Consider the following 18976-nt stretch of genomic DNA (forward strand, 5'->3'; position numbering starts at 1 on the left):
TTGTGCAGACGTGTAGACTTATAGTTGACAATAAATGAAAATTCCTGGAGCCGCAGAGCCCAGTGACCAAGCCATCCTGTCGGGTCCCGGGGCGAGGACAGCCAGCACACTGCGTGGTGGTATGTAACGGCTGAAAACCTGAGACCATACAAATATGGCCGGAGCGTGGCGACAGTCCAAACTAAAGCCAAGCAGTCCCGCTCGATGATGGAGTAATTTCTCCCAGTAGGTGACAGCAGGCGGCTCTCGTAAGCTATCACGCACTCGGCGCCATTCTGCTGTTGGGCGAGAATAGCGCCGATGCCATGGCCGCTTGCGTCATTGTGGGCTTCGGTTGGTGCAGATGGATCAAAGAGGGCAAGTATTCGACGAGTGGTCAGAAATCCAGTGAGAGTGGCGAACGCGTGAGCCTGCTCGAGGCCCCATGAGAAAGGCGTGTTCTTCTTTAGAATCTCTGTCAAAGGCCAAGCAACGTAAGCGAAGTTTTTGACGAAACGAAAGTAAGAACACAGGCTGTCGAAGCAGCGCACGTCAGAAACAGAATGTGGCACAGGGAAACTGCGTACGGCGCGAACTCTTCCTGGATCTGGTTGGACACCGGATGCATCAACGAGGTGTCCCACACGGTAATCTGGCGACGCCTGAATTGACACTTCTTTGAGTTCAGTTGAAGCCCGGCTTTACGAAATATCGCAACAATGGCAGCGAGTCGGGTAAGGTGGCTGCCGAGCGTCGGAGAAAAAACAATAATGTCTTCAATGTAACAGAGACAGGTGGTCCATCTCTAGCCACGCAGAAGAGGGTCCATCATACGTTCAAATGTCACAGGAAAATTGCATAGGCTGAATGGCATGACTTGGAACTGATACAAGCCATCTCGCGTGATGCAGGCCGTCTTCTCGCGGTCCATTTCGTTAGCTGAAATCTGCCAGTAGCCGGATCGATAGTCGATGGACGAGAAGTATTTAGCTCCGTGCAAGCAGTCCAAGGATGCATCGATGCGTTGTGGTGCGTAGACGTCTTTTTGCGTGATCTTGTTTAAGTGGTGATAATCGACGCAAATAAGCCAGGTACCATCTTTCCTTTTCACAAGGACGATAGGCGAAGCCCAAGGGCTGGCTGATGGCTCGATGAGCCCTTGATGGGGCAAAGTCCACTTCTTATTGGATGACTTGATGTTGAGCATGCGATACACGATAGGGACGCCGACGAATTTAATTCGCGTGTCCAGTGTTTATACGGTGGTGAACAACAGATGTTGGGCCTAACGGCCTGACGCAGAAGTCAAAGATTGTGTGGTACGATTCGAGGAGCAAACGTATGTCCAATGCCTGTGCAGAGGTGAGGTTAGGTGCAATCATCTTCGCGAAGTCATCCGTTAGTGAACCAGGGCTGTAGGCTGCGATTGGTGCTAAGAAAGCAATCTCGTCATTCAGACTTTCAACGTCAAATTCTGAAGTATTAGACGCGCTGGCCAAGAACATGCGGGCTAGAAGCACTTGAGGGCACAGGCTGAAATTCAGAAGCGGAAGAAAAATGTTGTTATTAGTAATCGTCACCAACGAATGCGGAAAAGCAGCGTTTCGGTTGAAAAGCACGTCGAGCACCGTCAGGAATCTGTGGCTGCGCGGCCAAAGCGGCGTAAGTGACTGCTTCAGGTCACAGACGCACATCTTGGAGCTAGCGCAAGTATGGTGGGGTGGTGCTAGGAGCATTGGCACCTTGAGACAGTTCGAACTGAACAACACCGGCTGCACTATCAGTGAGAGTGGAATGATGAGATAAATATTCCTATCCGAGGATAACGTCTTGAGGGTAGTTGTCGATCACAGCAAATAGAACAGAAATAAGGCGGCGGGCTATAGTTAAACGCGCAGTACACATTCCAAGAACCACCAGCATGCCGCCGTCGGCCACAAGAAGCACTCGGGCAGCTGCTGTGGTGAAGAACTTCTTTGAACGTCTATGTGGGCTAGCACTCATCACCGAACGTGGGATCCAGTGTTTGCGAGTGCTTGGACAGGTACTCCGTCTAATTTAACATCAATTACACTTCTCTTTGTGGGCATAGACAGATTTCCTTCTGTAATAGGCAATGCAGCACCACCTCAGATGGCTGCATTTCTTCGTTTTCCGAAAAGGTGCAGCCAAAAGCCACAGGGAAGGAAATGCGACGCGATTGCGGTGAACGGGAAGATGGGCGACGTGTTTGCGATGAACAAGACTGGTGTCTCCGCGGCGATGGTGAGCTACTGTACCACGTGTTCCTAGCAGAGTTGTCGGTGCTGTTAGACTCGGCGGTGGGAGGAACATTGCGGAAGTTTCCATATAAAAGGCTCAGGTTGGTCGACTCGCGAGGTGTTGAGGGCTATGAGTTGCGATAGTATCGGTCGACATGACCAATGCGGCGACAGGTGAAACATATCGGCTGGCGGTCCGCAGTTCTCCACTCAGTCGGGTTGCGATCACGCGGAGAGAAGCGTCGGGTTGGATCAAAAATTGTAGAAGGGTGTTCGTTGGCTCTGGGGTTGGCGACAGCATAGACAGAATGTAGGCCATTGTTTTCAAGTTCCTTGTGAACGATGTCTTGTACGACGGGAACTGAAAAAGGGGTACCATCAGCCCTACGCGAACAGAAAGCTGCGGGCGCCGTCGCGTCCAGTTCACCCCGAACGATTTGCACCACGTTCTCTGATGTCGACGCATACTGCTGTGCAGGCAGATCTTCACAAGCTGTTGTTGTGGCAGTATTGGGAAGTATGGCGAAAGGTTGCAAGACGCGTCGGCTTTTGGCCTGCTCGAATGGTGGGCACTCTTTATTGATAGTGTACTGGAGAAGAACGAGCAGCAGGCACTGCTTCCAGAACGATGACGACAACGTGTGATTGGAAGCCTTGTGCCTGGGTTACCGAAGCTCTGTGTCCTCTCACTACGTGCTCTGCTATCCGACTGTTTAATCAATTGAACTATAACACCTCTTGACATTTGGTGGACGTGCTAGGCTCTTCCCAAACCTGGAACTCCACAGCCGGACGCTCCCTACCGTTTCTGCCATGCCTGAGGACGCCGCGCAGCCCGATCCTCCCCTGGCGTCGCCTATCGTCTGCTCCGGTGCTCTACGCCAGCGAGATCCTCCGGTCTTCAGCGGCAGCGACGGCCATGACGTGGAGGATTGGCTCTCGTCATACGATCGCCTGAGTGCGCATAACAGTAATCAGTCTCAGTAATCAGTAACATAACAGGCTCAGTAATCTCACCAGTACTCTTCAACATAGCAATGGTCAACCTTACCAAGAAACTTAGCAAGATCCAAGGAATCAGTGACGCAATGTACGCGGACGACATAACGATCTGGACTACTCAAGGCCCACTAGGGGATAGACAAGAGGCACTACAAGAAGCTGCCGCCTGCATCGAAGAATACACAAAGCAAAGAGGCCTCAGATGCTCCACGGAGAAATCTGAACTCCTCAGGGTGGGCAGACACCCCACTGATGCCCCGCTCGAAGTAAGGCTAGAAGGACAGAACATCCCGGAACAAACGATGATTAGAATCCTCGGCATGTGGCTGCAAGGAAGCCGGAAATGTAGCCCCACAATCTGCCTGCTAAACAAAGCAGCAGGACAGTTTGGCCGAATGATTAGCAGAGTGGCACACAAGAGATATGGCATGAAAGAGGAGGACACACTCACTTTGGTCAACAGCCTGATAGTCAGCCGGGTCACCTACTTACTGCCGTACCATGCAATCCCCAAAACCGAAAAAAAGCAAGTGGAGAGCATCTTCCGGAAAGCGTATAAAACAGCTCTCCACCTCCCAAGGAACACATCCAACGACAACTCATGCAACTTGGAATCAGCAACACTTTTGAAGAACTAAAGGAATGCCAGCTCAAGGCACAAGTACGAAGAGTCAGCAATACAACAACGAGAAGGGCGCTCCTGACAAAGCTAGGTCGGGAAGTAGAAAAACCACAAAGTAGCAGGGCCAGAATACCAGACCTACTAAGAAAGAAACTACGCATACAACCTATCCCTCGCAACATGGACCCAAACCTCCATGCGAGTAGGAGACAGGCTAGGGCAGAGTTTTACGAAAAGAAGATGGGACATCGGGACAATACAGTCTATACCGATGCGTCCCTATACTCACAAGCACACAAAAACAATGCGGCAGCGGTAGTAGTAAATAATCAAGGAGAATGATTCACAGGACTCACGGCCGAGGTGGCTAACGTAACCGAGGCAGAGGAAATTGCTGTCGCACTGGCAGCGGAAGAAGGTTATAGAACAGGAATATCCCTCAATATTTGAACAGATTCACAAGAGGCGTGCCGGAGCTATATAAGAGGCAGAATTAGTAACACGGTGCTCAAGATCCTCAGCAGAGTTCCAATCGCTTAGGGACAACCCACACATAACATTATCTGCATACCAAGCCACGTAGGGATCAGGGGCAACGAAGGCGCAGACAGCCTAGCTCGAGGGATGGCCAGCCGAGCAGGAACGTCAACCACCCCAGAGGGGCCACAGATCAACTGCGGGAACAGCTATTCAGAGCTATTAAACCTCTATAAGAGGCTAAGATATCAATGTCCCCCACCGCATAAAGCATTAACAAAGGAGGAGGCCGCAGGATGGCGGAGACTGCAAACGGGCTCCTTCACAAACTTACACATACTAAGTAGGATGCTCCCCACGTAGTATAGCGCAACCTGTCCGTGGTGTGGAGCTAAACCAACATTCTACCACACTACATAGTACAGCACATAGTGCAGGTACATAGTGCATTACAGGAGTGTACAAGAAACCAGGCATTCCACAACCACAAAATACCAAGTGCGGAGCAATGGGAGAGCTGGCTCACCAGCCGCGAGCTAGGGGCTCAAAGAGCTCTAATAGCTCACGCGTGCGAGGCGGCCCGGCTCAGTGGAGCCCCTGGACTAGGGGCCCATCTATGGCTGAAAAGGACCCAAGCTTCGAAAACCTTAAAAGAGTCAATAAAGTTTTCCATTGCATTCCATTACACATTGTTTCAAAGAAGTCTTCTATCGCCCTGCTGTGCGCGAGCTTCGCGCAGAACAACGCTTGCGTGGTCGCGCTCAGCAAAAGGGTGAAAACTTAACCAGCTACATTGAAGGCGTAGTTGGCGTTTGCCGGCGCATTAATCCGTCCACGCCCGACTCTGCAAAGATCAAGAATGTCATGAAGGACATAGAGGATGACTCCTTCCAAATGCTCTTGTCGAAAAATCCTCAAACGATTGACGAGGTCATTACACTGTGCCAGAGCTACGATGAGCTCTGCAAACAACGCCTTACCACGTGCCGAGCTGCCACGCCAGACGACATTGTTTCGTCTTTAATAATAATAATAATAATAATAATAATAATAATAATAATAATAATAATAATAATAATAATAATAATAATAATAATAATAGGCTTTATATCCATCAAAACGATGGAGGGGCCATGGGTAAAAGTTGCTGAAGAGCTTGACTAGAGCCCATGGTCCCCTCTACAAGGCATTACAGGAGCATACATGAAACATACAGGATTCTAACAAGGGACAAACTCAAAATTGATTCGATTTTATGTATCACAAGGAAGTCAAATATTAAAATTGTTCAAAAACATGACATATCACGTGTCGCAGTTCGCGAACTGTAGTGCGACTTAAATCAATTGCACATTTATTCAGATTATTAAGGAGTTTAGGCAAACTATACGATAGATTACCCATAGAATAGTTAGCACGAGGAGTGGCCACCTTCCAGGAATTAGACTGAGGTACAGTACAGGATGTAGGCTTTATTTCTAGCTTGGCTAGGTTGCGAAAAAAATTTCGATGTTCTTTTAATTCGCCCTTGAAGGGAACCAATAGTCTATAGCTAAACAATTTCCAGACAGGCATTATATCTGCTTTAATGAATAGAGTATGTGTATGAGAATTGTAGGGGACATCAAAAAGAAGCCTAATTATCTTTTTTTGAAGGTTGATCCCCATATTAAAGAGCAGTATGAGAGGTGAGAGTAAAAAAGAGAATTACATATCAGTTTTTTACGCTGAAAGGTAATATCGACCTACATCTGTATGAAATAACTACGACACTTGACAGTTTAGCGCAAACAGAATGTACATGAATATCCCATAGCATATTTTGCGAAAACGTGACCCCAAGAATTTTAATACTACTTACTATTTCTGTTTTTCTGGTGCCGCAGATAAGATCTACGTTCATATTTACTGTTTTGATTTTGGTCTAAATAGCAGAGCCTTAGTTTTGTTGGTGTTAACCTCTAACTGATTTGCTACAGACCATTCCAGAAGTTTTACAAGAGCGGAGTTTGCTATGTAGCTGATTTGTTCACAGTCTGTAGCAGAAAAAAACATGCTGGCATCGTCGGCGTACAATATATATTTGGCTTCAGCGCATGTATTTACCAGATCATTTATATAGATATTAAAAAGAAAAGGACCAAGAATGCTGCCTTGAGGCACTCCTCTTGCAATCGGTTTTTGGTCGGAACAGTGCTCACCTATTTGAACATACTGCCGCCGATAGCCAAGGTAACATTTTATAAGATTCTAGCAATGGCCACGCGCTCCATACAATTCAAGTTTTTTGAATATAATGGAATGAACAATGCAGTCGAATGCTTCCGCGAAGTCAATGTACAGGCCCAGCACAACCATCTTACTTGAAAACTGTGATAAAATAAACTCTTTTTGTTCTGTCAAGACTAGTTCCGTAGACCTATGCTTTCTAAACCCAAATTGAGCTGAGATTAAAAGGTCATATTTCTGAAAAAAAATTGAAAGGCGCTCATGAATATTCTTTTGTAAACCCTTTAAAAATATTGGCAACACTGAGATAGGGCGATAATTATTGATGTCATTTCTATCACCTTTCTGGAACAATACCGTAACCTTAGCCACCTGCATTTTTTGTGAGAAAACGACACATGAAAAACAAAGGTTAAATATATGGGTAAAAATGGGTGCGATAAGGTCCATATTATGTTTAAGAGGTCGAATTTGCATACCTTTAACGTCACAACTACAGCTGTTTTGAAGAGATATAACACCAGACCGAACTTGTTCTTCGCTAACGGCCTCAAGAAAGAAAGTAGAGTGGTTAGTAGGGGGCAGGAATCTTGAAAATTCAGACACTGGAAAATAATCACCACACTGCACAAAATAGTTATTAAATTAATTTGCCAGGGCGCGACCGGATATCTCTACTTCACCAATCTTAAGTTTATCTGTTTGGGGGGCGAGTTACTGCGATTTAAAACAGTGTTCAACTTTTTCCACAAAAGATGAGCCTTACGAGAAGCAGGCGTCAAGTTCCGATGAAAATAGTTTTGTCTGCTTAGCTTTATTTCTTTATTTAGCTGATTTTGATACATCTTAAACTCCTTGAGTTTTGGGGGATGTTTAGTTTTTATAAACTGATGGTACATAGTATTCTTCTCATTGATCTTTTTAATGAGCTCTGGCGTGATCCAAGACTTGCGTATTTTCCTACCAAGTTTCAGTTGCTTAAGCGGAAAGTGCCGTTTATACATTTCAGCGATGTGATGAACGAACATGTTATACGCCTTGTCAGCGCAATTATACGCAAGAAGATATTCGAAATCAGAATTTAGCACGTCATTCCTGAAGGCATCTAGGCGAGTAGGATTTATTATTTGAACATTTATAAATTGTTTTTTTACTATGATGATTGTGTCTATCTAATATTATAAAGGTAGGAAGGTGGTCACTCAAGTCGCAGGTCATCACACCCGCAATGTTATTCTCACTGACTGAGTTAGTAATAATTAGGTCTAACAATGTTTCGCTATGCTCTGTGATCCTAGTAGGCAAATTGATTTTGTTTGAGCACCCTTTTGAAGTAATGAGCGTATTCATAGTGGTTCGGGCTGCTGAATCTCCTAACAAATGAATAATAAAGTCGCCAGTAGATAGAACAAAGTAACCAGCCTCAAAAATAAAGGATAAGAACTCTTCGTAGAATGCAAAAAAGTTTTGAACATTTCCATCGGGCGGGCGATAGCATACAGAGAAAACTGAATTGTTCACTTTCGCAGTCAAAACCTCGTAATCACAGCAAGAAACACAGAAACGAGAAAGCAGTTCACATTTTATCCCTTCCTTTAGTAGCATCATTACGCCACCGCCACGATGATTTCAGTGATTTAAGGAGAACGACTGGTAAGGTGTAACCCGAAGTGACCACGGTCATTTTTACACCACGTTTCAGTGAGGATTATCACATCAAACTTAAATGAACAACTCGAAATAAAATGCTCGTAGAATCTTCCTTCTTACAAAGGGAACGAACATTCATGTGAAGGCATTTCAAAGCGCTTATTTGATAGCCCGAGACGACAGCATTCACTTCATGTGGCAAGAGAAAGTTGTGACGTGTTGATCCCCACATATAATATTAAAACAAGCATTATGATCAAGATTGACTGTTCATATAAATCATGCCGGAAGGTCACGTTCACTGCGCACGATGACAGAAGAATCGCCGTTTGCCTTACGCAGATAAATCTTGCCATTTATGAACCAGACGTATTTGTAGCCCTTTTTCTTTGCCCACTCTTTTGCTGTTAGAAACAGTTGCCCAATCGGGTTGTCATATTTTCTAGCGTAAAAACACTGCTCTCATTGTCTCTAAGTTTCCGCCTATTTTCCAATCATTTATCCCTAGTGGCTTGTCGGGCATATCGAACGATTATTCCTGGGACCTTGCCTGCTTTCGCCGGAAGGCGATGAATAGCATCAACGTCCAGTTTGCTCAATTCCGGGATTTCTAACAAACCTGCCACGCTGTTCACTTTCATCAACAAGTCTTCGTTCGGAGTAACCTGAATTCCATGAAATTCCAAGTTTACCCGACGGTTTCTCCATTCAAGTTCATTGATTTCAGTGACCAGGTTTTCAGTCTCCGTCTCGCTACATCGGGACTTTTGCTCAAGCTTCTCTACCCTTGCTTTCACATTCTTTGTGTCGCTTTCTTGTACAGCAAGACGTTTCAGCAGTTCAGCATACTTGTCAGATATTACTGCAATACTTTTTTTGATTTTAGAAACCGCCTCCTTTAGAGGCGGTTTCCGCCTCTGACAGTTCCAGTGCAGCTCCCGCGCACTCTTCTTTCCTCGACCAAATCAAACAATTCATTCGCGAAGAAGTGGCGCACCAACTGTCACTGCTGCCTGCTACCAAATCGTCTGCGTCTTCTTTGTCCCCGGAACTGCGACGCGTCATCCATGAACAAGTCAGCGACGCGCTACCTGTCGCTAATCAGCCACCTTCAGCGACGGCTCCGCTCACGTACGCTGCCGTCGTCTCAAGGCCAAGACCTCCGCCTGAAGTTGCGCATTACACACCCACAAGCGGCTTCTACGCCTCGCCTTCTGCAGCGGCGAACTACTTGCCCAGAAGCGGCTTCTGCACGCCTCCACAGCCCCTACACCCAGCTCCGGCCAGTGCACCGCTACCTAGGCCCGCTGCTGATAATCCGTGGCGTACCCAAGACAATCGGCCGATTTGCTTCGGGTGTGGCTTTGCTGGCCACGTGACACGGTTCTGCCGCCGGCGAGATTGGTATCCTGCCGATGCTGCGAGACTTCGAGGGGATGCTCCTGACTCCCAGTCCCGCTATTCACCACCAGTTCCGCACTTCACTCCTTCATCTCCTGCTACCCAAAGATTCAACACTCGTCGGTCTCCATGTCCCCGTCGACGTTCCCTGTCTCCCATCGTCCGCCGCCCTCCAGCTGTGGAGGAAAACTAAAAGGCGCAGTTCCGGAGGCAAGAACTGTGATCTCTTCGAACTTCTCAAGCCCTCGTTTATTCCTTACGAACGCCACTGAAATTTTCGCCGAAGGTATCGCCGTTCACGTGCTTCACCATACGCTCCGAAAAATCGCGACGCCGTTTTCTGCCATTTCGCTATGCACAGCAAGCACTGAGCCAATTGAGCCCTTAAGAACATGTACCGTTCGTGTCGCCATACAAGACAGTTTATACTACATTGAATTTGTTGTTCTTCCCCGCTGCTCTCATGCCATCATTCTAGGATCGGACTTGCTCTCATCTCATCGCGCTATTATTGATTGCGCCCGTGCAGAACTTGCGCTGACTCCATTTTGCCGCAGGCTTTCTGAAGATTTGCCTCCACCTTCTGCTCGAGTGTTCGTCGCCACCGCCACTGATATCCCTCCTTTCTCTTCCGCCCTTGTACCCGTTTTCTGTTCTGCTTTCTACGATTCCACAGTTCTTTTCACGCCATCTCAGCTTGCTGCACGCCGTCATCCCTTCTTGCTTCCCTTTGCCCTCCTTCCCTTTCGCCAGGGCTCCAGCGCACTCTACGGATCGAATCCGTTTTCGTGTCCATCAAGCTTACATCATGGCGAGTGCCTCAGTTTTGCAGATGAATTCGACATGAGCTCTGTCTACTATGTGCCTGATGACTCGACTTCGCTTCACGTTGACTCCATGACTCTCCCTGTTTCTGCGCCTCCGCCTGCATGTGACCAGCAGTTTGCTCCGTCTATCGATCGAAACCTCGCTCCGAGTCAGCGCACGTAGGTCCTCGACCTCCGTAACCAATTTCGAACTTCTTTCGACCTCCAAAAACAATGTTTAGGCCGTACCTCCACAGTCGTTTATCATATCAACACCGGCAGCCTGCGCGCCGCTGTGCCAACGTCCATACCGTGTGTCCGCGACGGAGCGCCGTGTCATCGATGAGCACGTAGGAGACATGCTCCGACGCGGCGTGATACAGACATCGCACAGTCCTTGGGCTTCTCCGGTAGTGCTGGTCAAAAAGAAAGATGGGACAATTCGTTTTTGTGTGGACTATGGACGACTCAACAAGATAACCCGGAAAGATGTCTACCCTCTTCCCCGTATCGACGACCCACTGGACTGCCTCCAAGGCGCTGAATTCTTTTCGTCCTTAGTCTTACGATCCGGTTATTCGCAGGTCCCGGTGGCTGATGCAAACCGTCCGAAAACAGCATTTGTTACCCCTGACGGCCTATATGAATTTACCGTGATGTCCTTTGGCCTCTGTAATGCACCTGCAACTTTTGAAAGAATGATGGATAACATCCTCCGGGGCCTCAAATGGCAGACATGCCTTCGTTATCTCGATGACATTGTCATCTTTTCCGCGGACTTTCCTTCTCACCTGTTCTGACTCAAACGCGTGCTCACTTGCCTTGCCGAAGCTGGACTCCAGCTCAACTTGAAGAAGTGTCGCTTCGTCGCCCGACAGCTAGTCATCCTTGGCCACGTTGTTTCGAAAGATGGTGTGCTATCAGATCTAACCAAACTCCAAGCCGTCGCCGAATTTCTACGACCTAAGACCACAAAAGAACTTCGCAGCTTCATCGGATCATGCATCTATTTTCGTCGTTTCATCCGCAACTTCGCCACCATTATAGCACCTTTGAAACAGCTTCTCGCGTCGTGACCACGACCTCTTGGCTTGGCCGCCACTTCGCGATGCCGCATTCACGACGCTGCGCCGTCTTCTAACCTCACCATACTTCGACATTTTGGCCCCAGCGCAGTGACGGAAATGCCAGTGGCATCGGCATGGGCGCTGTTCTTGCACAACGAAAGACTTGCTTCGATGAATACGTTGTTGCCTTCGCTAGCCGCGCACTCACTAAAGCAGAAGCTAACTATTCCGTTACAGAAAAAGAATGCCTGGCTATCACGTGGACCACAACTATGTTTTGTCCCTACCTCTACGGCCGCCCGTTCGACGTTATCACAGACCACCATGCACTCTGCTGGCTGTCGTCCTTGAAAGATCCTTCAGGTCACGTCGCTCGATGGGCGCTTTGCCTCCAAGAGTATGATATTCGAGTGCTGTACCGCTCAGGCCGTAAACATTCGGACGCGCATGCCTTAATTGTATCGCTCCCCAGTGTCAGGCCAGCCCAGTTATCAGAAAGTACGATTATGCGAGTCCTCCCTCACCGCCACGGATATGCTTTCGGAGCAGCAGAAGGACCCATGGATTGTTGCTATGCTGGCGTTTCTGTCAGACCCATCAGCGCCTCCTACTGGCCTTGCATTGCGTCGCCAAGCACACCACTTCGCTGTTCGTGACGGGCTCCTGTACCGCCGTAACTACCTATCGGACGGGCGCAAAAGTTACTCGTGGTTCCCGGCATCTACGTTCAGACATATGTGCAGCGTTTCACGATGACGCGCAATGCGCACATGCAGGAGCACTAAAAACATACGCGCGCCTGCGAATTCGTTATTACTGGCGCGGGATGTACCGATTCGTCCGCCAATATGTCCGCTCCTGCCTCGCCTGCCAACACCGCAAGAATACCCCTCATGCCTTAGCTGCTCCACTGCAACCATTGCCTTATCCAGGACGGGCCTTTGACAGGGTCGGAGTTTATCTTTATGGGCCCCTTCCGAGTACTTCAGATGGAAACCGCTGGGTGGTAGTGGCGATAGACCATCTCACACGCTACGCCGAAGCTTCGCCTCAGCCCAACGCATCTGCGTGAGATGTTGCCGGGTTCCTTCTGTGTAACATCATACTTCGTCATGGAGCCCCAAGAGAGTTGCTGAGCGACAGAGGCCGCGTCTTTCTGTCTGATGTTATAGAAGCCCTGCTCAAGGAATGCAACGTAATTCACCGTAATACTGCTGCATACCACCCGCAAACTATAGGCATGACTGAGCACTTTAACCGCACTCTTGGCGGTATGTTAGCCATGTGCGTCGCATTTGACCAAACCAATTGGGACCGAATTCTACCCTTCGTGACGTACGCTTATAATAGCGCCAGGCAGACCACTACAGGATTTTCCCCGTTCTTTCTTTAAGGACGCGAGCCTTCCTGCACAATGGACACCATCCTTCCGTATCACCCTGACACAACGGAGGCTACTACGCTGTCCGAAGCTGCTGCACACACGGAAGAGTGCCGAAAGCTCGCCCGCACATTTACTTCGGAAGATCAGCAGCGACAGAAGCACTTTGGGGATATTCCCTCCACTCTGGCATCCTATTCCCCTGACTCACTAGTCTGGCTTTGGGTTCCCGCTACCAGCCCTGGACTTTCACCCAAGCTTGTTTCCAAGTACCAGGGTCCCTACCGTGTCATCAGTCAAACGTCTCCTGTGAACTATTTGGTAGAACCCTTTGAGCCGCCTTCCGATAAGCACCGCCGAGGGCGCGAAGTCGTGCACGTTCAACGGCTCAAGCCGTACTTTGATTCACCTGTATTATCTTGCCCGTAGGTCACCGAGATGGCTCCTGTTCTCCGGGGAGGTAATTGTGCTGGAGAAGAACGGGTAGCAGGCACTGCTTTGAGAAAGACGACGAGAACGTGTGATTCAAAGCCTTGTGCCTGTGTTACCGAAGCTCTGGGTCCTCTTGCTACGTGATCTGCTGTCCGACAGTATAATTAATTGAACTATGACACCTCTTGACAATAGCACCAACAGTAGAGCAGCTTTTGCACATGAGCAGATTAAAGGCATCGTCAGCAATGCCCCTAAGCACGTGCCCGACCTTCTCAGGTTGTGCCATGCCGTGATCAGATTTCCAACAAAGTAGCAGCACGTCCTGGATGTGGGAGATATAGCACTCCGTGGAGATTGGGCAGGGGAGGGCAGTTCCGGGCTTTGCAGCAATTTTACGGCCAGCTGGTTTGCCAGAGAACTCTGTCAACTTCTCTTTGCATTGGTGCCAGCTGGTTAGCTCGTCTTCGTGGTTTTCGTACCATACCTTTTCCACGCCTGATAGGTAGAACAACAGGTTAGCTAGAATAAGCATAGGGTCCCATCTGGTGATCCAACTCACGCGTTCGTCCATACCCACTCACTCTTCAACTCTGACGCCATCAGTGCCGCAGAAAGATCCAGGATCCTTGGGTTGCAAAACCACAGCCGAGGGTGACAGCGGTGTAGCTGGCGACGGTGACGTTGGAGGCGGCAATGACGTTGATCCCGCGTGTTCACCGTCATTCATGGTGCGGACGGTGATGCGACGTCTAATACGGAGCTTTGTTTCCAGCCGTGATATCCCACACCTCCCACCAATTTGTTAGTGGGATATTGGGAGTATAGAAAGACTGTATGTACAGTATATACAAGATGAATCAGAGTAGTGAAGCTGGCTGACCAACAACACGCAGCAGGCAGCGTATCGCGATCTTCTTGCTCTCTTGCTTAATCCTTCCGCAATAATATGGTTAATCAGATGTACTTGTAGATGATACCAAGCTAACGACGCATGCTCCATCTTTAAACGCTCTAACGTAGTGTATGCTAAAGGGATGGAATTATGTTGACACAGTGAAAGCTACGTTTTTGAAAACAAGTTCACTACATGCTCTGCCAACAGCATTGTCTGTCTTGCTTTGTGGTGAAACTTTCCACTAAAATAATTCCTGAATATTTTATTTATTTCTGGAAGAATGTAAATAAAGTTCATCGCCTGTCTGTCGAAGAACGTTCCACTGCAGCGGTGGGGTAGAGGTAGAGCATCGGCCTCACCTGCTAGAGGACAATGGTTCGTATACCGGTGCCGCAAAAGTTTCCACCGGATCACAAAAAGAAATCCGCGTGTTGATAAAATTGCATAAACCAGCCTGGAGTGCAGCCTGATCCCGGTGACCAGAGCCGGTAACGCACTCCCTCACCAGAGCAGAATTGGCCACCCTGGTGCAGTACTTGGCCACAACGCCCTACACAAAAACAACAAACCCCAGCCCTCGGTCCCCTGCAGCTGCGAAGCAACTGACCACGGCGGCGGTCACACTTTTGACGCAGCAGTGGGTGCGAAGAATCCCTAGACCCGGACAGGCCGCCATTGTAATCGGAACCTGGCAACGTTTAACGCTAGAACGTTATCTATGAGGCCAGTCTAGCAGTGCTATTGGAGGAATTAGAGGGCAGTATATGGCATATAATAGGGCTCAGTGAAGTTAGGAGGACAAATGAAGCATATACAGTGCTAAAAAGCATGCACGTCCTCTGCTACCAGGGCTTAGTGGAGAGACGAGAACTAGGAATCGGATTCCTGATTAATAAGGATATAGCTGGTAACATGCAGGAATTATATAGCATTAACCAGAGGGTGGCAGGTCTCGTCGTGAAATTCAATAAGAGGTACAAATTGAAGGTCGAGCACGTATACGCCCCTACAACCAGTCAGACCAGGAAGTCGAAAGCTTCTATGAAGACGTGTAATCGGCGATATGTAAAGTCAAAACAAAATACACTATACTGATGGGCGACTTCAATGCCAGGGTAGCCAAGAAGCAGGCTGGAGGCAAGTCAGTGGGGAAATATGGCATAGGCTCTAGGAATAGCAGGGGAGAGTTATATGTAGAGCTTGCAGAACAGAATAGTATTCGGCAAATGAGTACATTCTTCCGCAAGCGGGATAGCTGAAAATGGATGTGGAGGAGCCTGAATGGCGAGAGTAGAAATGAAATAGACGTTATACTCTGAACTAACCCTGGCATCACACAAGATGTGGAGGTGCTCGGCAAGGTGCACTGCAGTGACCATAGGAGGGTAGGAACTCTAGTTACCCTATACTTCAGGAGAGAATGGAAGATACTGGTACATAAGAAGCCGATCAATGAGTTAGCAGTAAGAGGGAAAAATAGAAGAATTCTAGATCAAGCTACAGAACAGGCTTTACTCAGGACGATGACCTTAGTGTTGAAACAATGAACAACAATCTTATGGGCATCATTAAGGAGTGTCCAATAGAACGCGGTGGTGACTCCGATAGACAGGATACCAGTAAGCTATGGCAGGGGACGAAATATCTCATCAAGAAATGCCAATGCATGAAAGCCTCTAACCTTACAGCTAGAATGGAACTGGCAGAACTTTCGAAGTTAATCAACAAGCGTAAGACAGGAAGCCTAAAATCAGTGAAGAAAAAACTAGGAATTGGCAAGAATCAGATGTAAGCGTCAAGACACAAAGCCGGCAATATCTTTACTAATATGGATGAGATAGTTTAAGTGGCTGAGGAGTTTCATAGAGATTTATACAGTACCAGTGGCAGCCACGACGATAATGGTAGAGAGAATAGTCTAGAGGAATTTGAAATCCCACAAGTGCCGCCGGAAGAAGTAAGTAAAATCTTGGGAGCTATAAAAAGGGGGAGGCGGCTAGACAGGATCAGGTAACAGCAAATTTGTTGAAGGAAGCTGAGCGGATTGTTCTAGAAAAACTGGCCACCCTGTATACGCAATACCTGATGAGTCCGAGCGTACCGGGATCTTGGAAGAACGCTAACCTAATCCTAATACATTAGAAAGGGGACGCCAAAGAACTCAAAAATTGTAGAACGATCAGCTTACTCTCCGTTGCTTACAAAGTATTTACTAAGGTAATCGCAAATAGAATCGAAAACACCTTAGACTTTTCTCAACCAAAGGACCAGGCAGGACTCCGTAAAGGCTACTCAACAATCCCCGTGTACTTAGATTTAGGTGCACGTTAAAGAACCCCAGGTGGTCAAAATTTCCGGAGTCCCCCACTACGGCGTGCCTCATAATCAGAAAGAGGTTTTGGCACGTAAAACCCCATATATTATTACTCAACAATCGACCTTATTCACACTATCAATGAGGTGATAGTGAAATGTGCGGAATATAACCAACCGTCATATATAGCTTTCATTGATTACGAGAAAGCGTTTCATTCAGTCGAAACCTCGGCAGTCATGGATGCATTACGGAATCAGGGTGTAGACGAGCCGTATGGAAACAGAGTGAAAGATATCTATAGCGGCTCCACAGCCACCGTAGTCCTCCATAAAGAAAGCAACAAAATCTTAATAAACAAAAGAGTCAGGCAGGGAGATACGATCTCTCCAATTCTATTCACAGCGTGTTTACAGGAGGTATTCAGAGAGCTGGATTGCGAAGAATTGGGGATAAGAGTTAATGCAGAATACCGTAGTAAGTTGCGATTCGCTGATGGTATTGTCTTGCTTAGTGAATCAGGGGACCAACTGCAATGCATGCTCACTGATCGGGAGAGGCAAAGCAGAAGGGTGCGTCTAAAAATTAATCTGCAGAAAACTAAAATACTGTTTAACACTCTCGGAAGAGAACAGGAGTTTACGATAGGTAGCAAGGCACTGGAACTGGTAAGGGAATACATCTACTTGGGGCAGGTAGTGACCGCGGATCTGCATCATGAGACTGAAATAATCAGAAGAATAAGAATGGGTTGGGGTGCAGTTGGCAGGCGTTCTCAGATAATGAACAGCAAGTTGCCATTATCCCTTAAGAGAAAGTGTATAACAGCTGTCTTATCATACTCACGTACGGGGCAGAAACCTGGAGGCTTACGAAAAGGGTTCTACTTAAATTGATGGCGCAACGAGATATGGAAAGACGAATGATGGGTATAACGTTAAGGGACAAGAAAAGAGCAGATTGGATGAGGGAACAAACGCGAATTATTGACAGCTTAGTTGAAATCAAGAAAACTAAATGGGCATTGGCAAGAGGTTTATTGAGAAGGGAAGATAAACGATGGCCATTGAGGGTTACAGACTGGATTCCAAGGAGAGGGAAGCGTAGCAGGGGGCGGCCGAAAGTTAAGTGGGCGGATGGGATGAAGAAGTTTGCTGGGACGACATGGCCACAATTAGTACATGACCGGGGTAGTTGGAGAAGTATGGGAGAGGCCTTTGCCCTGCAGTGGGCGTAACCAGGCTGATGATGATTTTGATTATGATGTTGCACTGAGGAATCAAAATGTTGCCTGCTTTTGATCGGCACCGTCACGTGAAGCCTATAAAACTGGAATTTTCTGTTTAATGGAAAATAAGCAATGGGCTACCTCCTTGAAACGATAGTTTTGAATGCGCTCTATTTAGAGAAAAGGTAATACCTATATTACACGTGCACTTCTCATCGTGGCCGGGGTCATTCCGGATCGGATTTCTTGATCGCAACCAATAGTGGTCACTGTTACACAGTTCAGCAATCCGGGTGAAATTATGATCGCCTGCTGATCGCCGGCAACTCACAGAACTGCACAATGCCTTAGCTGCAAATTCAGATTTGGAAAATATTTTGAAGTAGGACAATATTTCAATTTTACAGCTTACAACTGCTCATAAAAAGGTTCCTCAACTTTTCCTTAGTTGCCTTCGTTTTTTCTTTTTAGCATCTTGAAGACCCTGCGCTAGGGGGCGCCAACGACAGCCTGCAATTGCGATCAAGAGATGTTATCGCGATTCACGGGTCACGATTGTCCGGATCCGGATCGCGCGAAATAGCGATTGCAAAGACTGTGTAGTAACAATCTATCCGAATCAAGCTCAATCCAAATCGGGTGTGATCGCCACCAGAAGTGTTCGTGTGAGACCGGCATGATATTCAAGCCAAAGGCGTGCGCAAACTTAAAATCTAGCAAAGATAATTTTTTTTCAAATCTAATGCTCTTGAATGTATTATTGCACCTAATGGGATGGGTCTGTAGGTGTCTTACGGAAGCCACACAGAACCGAGCCCATGTATATTTCTTCCAGGTTGTTCGTGACTTTACAAGCTTCATGCGCATGGGTCTCTTGGTAGTAATATGCGGAGGGATTGTCACTCATGCAATATTATACCCAGATTACCCTCTTACTATAGAGCTGCTGCGAAGGATTTTTCACAAAGCCTTTTTTGCATTCTTTCTCACGCCGATTGTTGACCTACCAGGTAAGTGTTTCCTTGTTTTTGTTTGTTCTAACCAATGTTATCAAATGCGTATGCATGTCAGGCTGGCAATAGGTGTGGTTTTGCAATTGAGATCAAACTTTTTGTGTTATTCGATACGCAAATGAATAAAAATTGTACTTGACATTTTCAATTGATCGATTAAGCTGCAACGATAACTAAGTTAATTGCTGGCATTAGAAAGAATAAATGTTCTCATTT

The 18976-nt window shown here is 47.4% G+C and overlaps 1 protein-coding gene across 2 annotated transcripts in view; it reads left to right on the top strand.

Moving 5' to 3' along the window:
• The window catches only part of LOC135900506 (transient receptor potential cation channel subfamily M member-like 2), a 382962-nt gene that overhangs the window by 217719 nt on the left and 146267 nt on the right, over nt 1–18976 (top strand). For both annotated transcript variants that reach the window (XM_070536288.1, XM_070536289.1), the window contains one exon: nt 18583–18757. In XM_070536288.1, coding sequence (XP_070392389.1) covers nt 18583–18757 — 175 coding nt within the window. The remainder of the gene's footprint in view (nt 1–18582; nt 18758–18976) is intronic.

The sequence above is a fragment of the Dermacentor albipictus genome, chromosome 3, assembly GCF_038994185.2.
Source record: "Dermacentor albipictus isolate Rhodes 1998 colony chromosome 3, USDA_Dalb.pri_finalv2, whole genome shotgun sequence".
Classification (NCBI taxonomy): Eukaryota; Metazoa; Arthropoda; class Arachnida; order Ixodida; family Ixodidae; genus Dermacentor; species Dermacentor albipictus.